Source organism: Camellia sinensis, chromosome 3 (assembly GCF_055761805.1).
Source record: "Camellia sinensis isolate YWXY chromosome 3, ASM5576180v1, whole genome shotgun sequence".
NCBI classification, from domain to species: Eukaryota; Viridiplantae; Streptophyta; class Magnoliopsida; order Ericales; family Theaceae; genus Camellia; species Camellia sinensis.
Window position 1 is genome coordinate 16653562 of NC_138963.1, and position 4763 is coordinate 16658324.

Consider the following 4763-nt stretch of genomic DNA (forward strand, 5'->3'; position numbering starts at 1 on the left):
GCGACAAAACTATATTATGATATGCTAATCAAATTAAGTGGGTGTTTGGAAAATGAGTTTTTTTGAGGTTTTTTAATAGTTTGAGTATTTTAGTATGGTATTTTAGTTTGTGTGTTTGGGAAGAAGGGATGGATTTTTTTAGAATTACTGGATTGAAAAATATGTTTAAAATGATAGTAAAATATAAATTGACCAAATTGCCTCTATTGCTATTTAATTGCAAATATTTGTTAATGTCCACGTGGCCGCATTATACCAAATTACAAATTGAAAGCAGAATTGACACGTGGCCACATTGTAATCTGTCAAAACACAGGGTGCATACAATTGTTACCAAAATAAATTAAAATGAATTAATTAATGAAATTGTTGTTAGTTTGTCATATTAAAATTAATTAAAATTTTCATTTAATTGAAAATTGTATCTATTTCTCCAGAAAATAAAAACCATTTGTTTGCCAACATTTATTTTAATTTTCACATATAAAAATTAATTAAAATTTTGTTTGGGTTAGTGAATTTGCGTAAAAAAAAATAAAAATAAATCACTTTTTATCTCCGATACATCAATCAATTACTTTTTCTCACTCATCTCTCCTTTTCAATCACTTTTTCGTTCACATACATCTATTCAACTATAATAAAATTATTTTCACAACTCCTGTACTCCAAAATTAGTTCGAAAATATATAACCAAACCAACCAACCAACTAAATTTCTAAACTCTTTCCCCATAATTAATTTTCAAAATTTATCTCTGAAAACAAAACCAAACAATTCCTAAGTATTTATTCGAATATTTTTTTTGTTCAAAAATATTTGTATCTTCTTAAAAATTAATGAAAAAAATACTACGAATTTTCTATTTTGATTTATCTTTTTAATTCATTAATACTAGGAAATATACAGTTTAATTGATTTTTTTTTTTTTTAAATACAATTTCAGAAAGGGGAAATGGTGATTTTAAGATAATTTAGTTAAGTAAGAAAAGAAAATTTTATAGAAATAGACAAATGTGGTTACCAAATTCAGCGTTTACTTATAGAAGCACTTAATAAAAATAAAACAACAAATTACACAAGCAATCTACATTTAAATAGTAAATGATAAGATGTAGTACTTCAAAAAAATTTAAATTTGCAACACACTTGCATTGTCCTTACACGAATTACAAATTTAAATAATTTGTTACAGTCACATTGCAATGCGGAAATAGAAATTACAAATTACACAAACACATAAATTAGATAACAAACATTTCACAATAGTCCTTGATTCCGTATGTAAAACAAATGTTCACGGATGCGCACGCGAACTCTTGCCATATCTACATCCATATCCCCAACCATGAGGCCATCATCCATATTTTGTTCTCCTTCCGCGGCGGGCATGTAATTTGGAACAGAGGAATAGCTGACATGTTCGTTGTGTGCATTAGCAGCTATCTCGTGCCTACGGATGAAATTGTGTAAAGCCATTGATGCACCAACCAATGGCACCTGCACCGTCACAAAATCACAGTCGGGCATGTCGTTCAAGAACTTCCAGTGCGATTTCCACACTCCAAATGTTTTTTCCACCACGCTCCTCAATGATGCATGCGTCTCATTAAACAATTCTCTTGGGTTATCGGGTCGTCCACGATCCCGGAACTGTGCTTGGTGATACCAAGACCTTTTGTATAGTGCCAAATACCCATTTTTGTTTGGATATCCCGCATCCACAAGGTAATATTTACCTACATTTGGTATATCACTTTAAGATTTTGAACAAAATTAATAATTAGTACTTAATTTAAAATGTGTTACCTTCTTGGGGGTGCGGGAACGATGCATGTTCGTTCTCAATTATTTCGTTGAAGATGCGACTGTCATACATGCTTCTTTCCCAACCACAAGATACGAAAATGAAGCACATGTCGCAGTCGCATACTGCTAGTATGTTTTGGGTTGGATATCTTTTGTGACCGTAATATGTGCCGACATCACGGGCAGGCAACACGACTTCTACATGAGTACCATCCAACGCTCCAATACAATGTTGCACCAATAACGTACATCACATGAGGTTTACATACATCACATAAAATGAAAAGTAACTGATAACGATAACTAATATGTTAACCTTGAAAGGCACGTATTTCCCTCTGGATCGCAAATATGAATGCCTATTATTTTGATCTCTGGTGGGCTTACAATGCACTTCTCTGAACAACTTCATCCCTTCCAACACTGCATGGAAATGTCGCGACACAGTGTCTCCCGAGTGTTGGAATTGTTCCTGAAGTTTTCGGTTAGTGCAACCGTCCAACGTATGGATGAATATCGCAACACTTTTTTCAATGTGTAATCCATGGGGTCTTGTAGGTACTCGTAAACCGAAGTCGCTTCACAATGTGTCACACAACGCTTGAAACACATACAGCGGCATATGCAAATTTTGTTCACCCCTGCCTACGTGTCCATCAAATAATTCTTGAATCCAGGCACCACCAGTTAGAATAGAAGTTCGGCATGGGATCTTCTCCATGTACTTCAGGTAATATTCCATTGCATGCTGCGCAGCGTCCCCGATTACGCTGTTTTGTAGGTCTTCTTCTTCCTCAGTGAGTTCAATGATTACATCATCGTAATTTCTATAGTTGCTACTTTGACCTTTCCACATTATTTGTTGATGACTCCTACAATGCACACAACACACAGATCAATTATCCAGTTGTAAACTAAGCACATTTGGATCATTAAAGTTCAACCATAAAATTGGAACACATTAACTATCCATTACATTACATTCAACCATTAAAGTGAACTATGCCAAAAAAGTAAAGGTTACACCATGATCCCATATTGCGCAAGACAAAAGTAGCTACCATTCACAAAAGTAAAGCAACAGTAACTACAGCGCTGTGCAACCACACAAAAAAACAAAACAACTAAAAAAAGAGACCCACAGAACAAGTCCACAAAAACCACACTACATCAAAACCAAACAGGTCCCATTGTTGAAGCCTGCAATGCCGTAAGCCAACCGACTACATTCTCATCATCTGGCATGCACATCAATATTTCCCGGTAATCCACGTTCTCTAATGCAATGTAGGCGAAATGGAACAGGGGGTACTAATGAAGCCCGGGATAGCCATAAGCCGCTGCATATATGGCTCAATGCCATACTTCTGTGATGCACCAGTTCCGTGCTTGACCGTCAGGTGCTTTTATGCTTCAACCGCCTTAGACAGATGGTTAAAACTATCCGCAAGCACCGATGTTTCACTAGAGATCTTCTTCGACTTTCCACTAGTGCTACCTCCCTTTTTTCCTCTTTGTCCCGGGGTCTACTTCTTCAAGGTGGACGGTGGGGGAGTTTGGAGGTGAGTTAACGACCGGTTTGTATGGCTCGGTAAATGGTGCCAACCCAGAAGAGTCCACTGAGTCGGATTCACCTTCACCAACATCTACATCCTTCTCCCCCAGCATCCAATGGTGTTTGCCAGTCGCAGTTGCACCGGTGAATACTTCGCGCATCAAATCTTCATGCTCCAATGGTTTCGTCTTGAATTTGTAAGCGATCTTGTTTGTCTGCAAATGAAAAATCAAAGTACAATTTATTGTTTCCGTCACAGTGGCATGGGACATTCAACGAACAAGTTACTTTCGCTTACATGTGTGTACAAAATTAAAGGGGCTAGTTTGACATAAGTTAAATGTAGTTACTTTTTTATGTTGTACAGTGTTCAAATTTGTAGTTATTTTGGATTGAAAGGGTTTAGAGTTAACGTAACGTACATATGTGAAAATTTTACAACAAATAATGAATAATAACAAGTACAAGTTGCCATTAAACTTAGAGGACTTATTACGTAAAATAAAATATATGTTCGTGCATACCGATTTAAGATTGTCCCACCATTCTTCCGACACTGTGAACAACCCAGTTTCCCTATCAAACCCAATGCCAATCACACTTTTACTGCTATCCATCAACTTGTTCCAAGCCTGCCATTCCTTTTTCAAACTACTACCCTTGTTGTTCAACTGTGTAATTTCATGACGTCTACCCGTGCACTTAGCGAATTTCAGTGCAATTTCATTATACCCTGTTTTGGTTATGGTTGTGCCAACCCGCCGGCTCGCTAATATTGCGTCCCTAACACACTGTAGGAAGATTTCTGTCGCTGCACTGTCCCAGTTCGCCTTATGTGCATGATTGAAGTCATCAACAATTCCTTCAGTACCTGATGGGCCAACCCCTTTATTCTTAGACGGGGTGTGGGGGGACGACCGTGTTGTAGACATTCGACTAATGTGAGAAGACGTATTGTATACATTAGAACTCAGCTGATGAATACATTTTCAGACAATAAACTATGAACCATATGGAAAAGACAACTTCCATAAAGCTTATCAAAAGTAGTACAATAATTACTAACAACATATAGTGTTTACATACAAACGATCACAATGCAGTTACTTGTTGAAAATAGTACTTCTTCAAAACAGTACTTATGTACAAGGCTAATGATTTACGGGATTTATATTCACAATAATAAGATGATGACCATGATGCACAACACACAAATCACCGTTTTCATTACACGCAACGTACTAAAAATGTGCACGACATCAGCCCGTAACTGCATGACATCAGTTGACCCAGAGTCATGGTCGGGGCTCCATCTCCCTGATTCGTTACACCAACCAATCCAATTAACACATTGTTGATGAGTAAGAAACGTAAAACATTTATTAGTTATGGGAATTAC

General features: G+C 36.7%; 1 protein-coding gene across 1 annotated transcript; it reads right to left on the reverse strand.

The window, feature by feature from the left end:
• Window positions 1-1260: 1260 nt before the first annotated feature.
• LOC145821344 (uncharacterized) lies at window positions 1261-4296 on the reverse strand. The gene is made up of 4 exons (XM_082917851.1): window positions 3889-4296; window positions 3308-3579; window positions 2424-2681; window positions 1261-1756 (listed from the first exon to the last, which is right to left on the reverse strand). The coding sequence occupies exons 1-4, from the start codon at window positions 4294-4296 to the stop codon at window positions 1261-1263; spliced, it is 1434 nt and encodes a 477-aa protein (XP_082773977.1).
• Between the last annotated feature and the right edge of the window lie 467 nt (window positions 4297-4763).

Bases quoted from the DNA above. Each gene is read 5' to 3' on its own strand.
- LOC145821344 (XM_082917851.1), bottom strand. From the start codon at position 4,296: ATGTCTACAACACGGTCGTCCCCCCACACCCCGTCTAAGAATAAAGGG. The intron at 3,580-3,888 runs GTATGCACGAAC...TTTCATTTGCAG, and splicing joins GGTGGGACAATCTTAAATCG to ACAAACAAGATCGCTTACAA. The intron at 1,757-2,423 runs GTATGTGTTTCA...AAAATCTTAAAG, and splicing joins CAAAATTTGCATATGCCGCT to TGATATACCAAATGTAGGTA.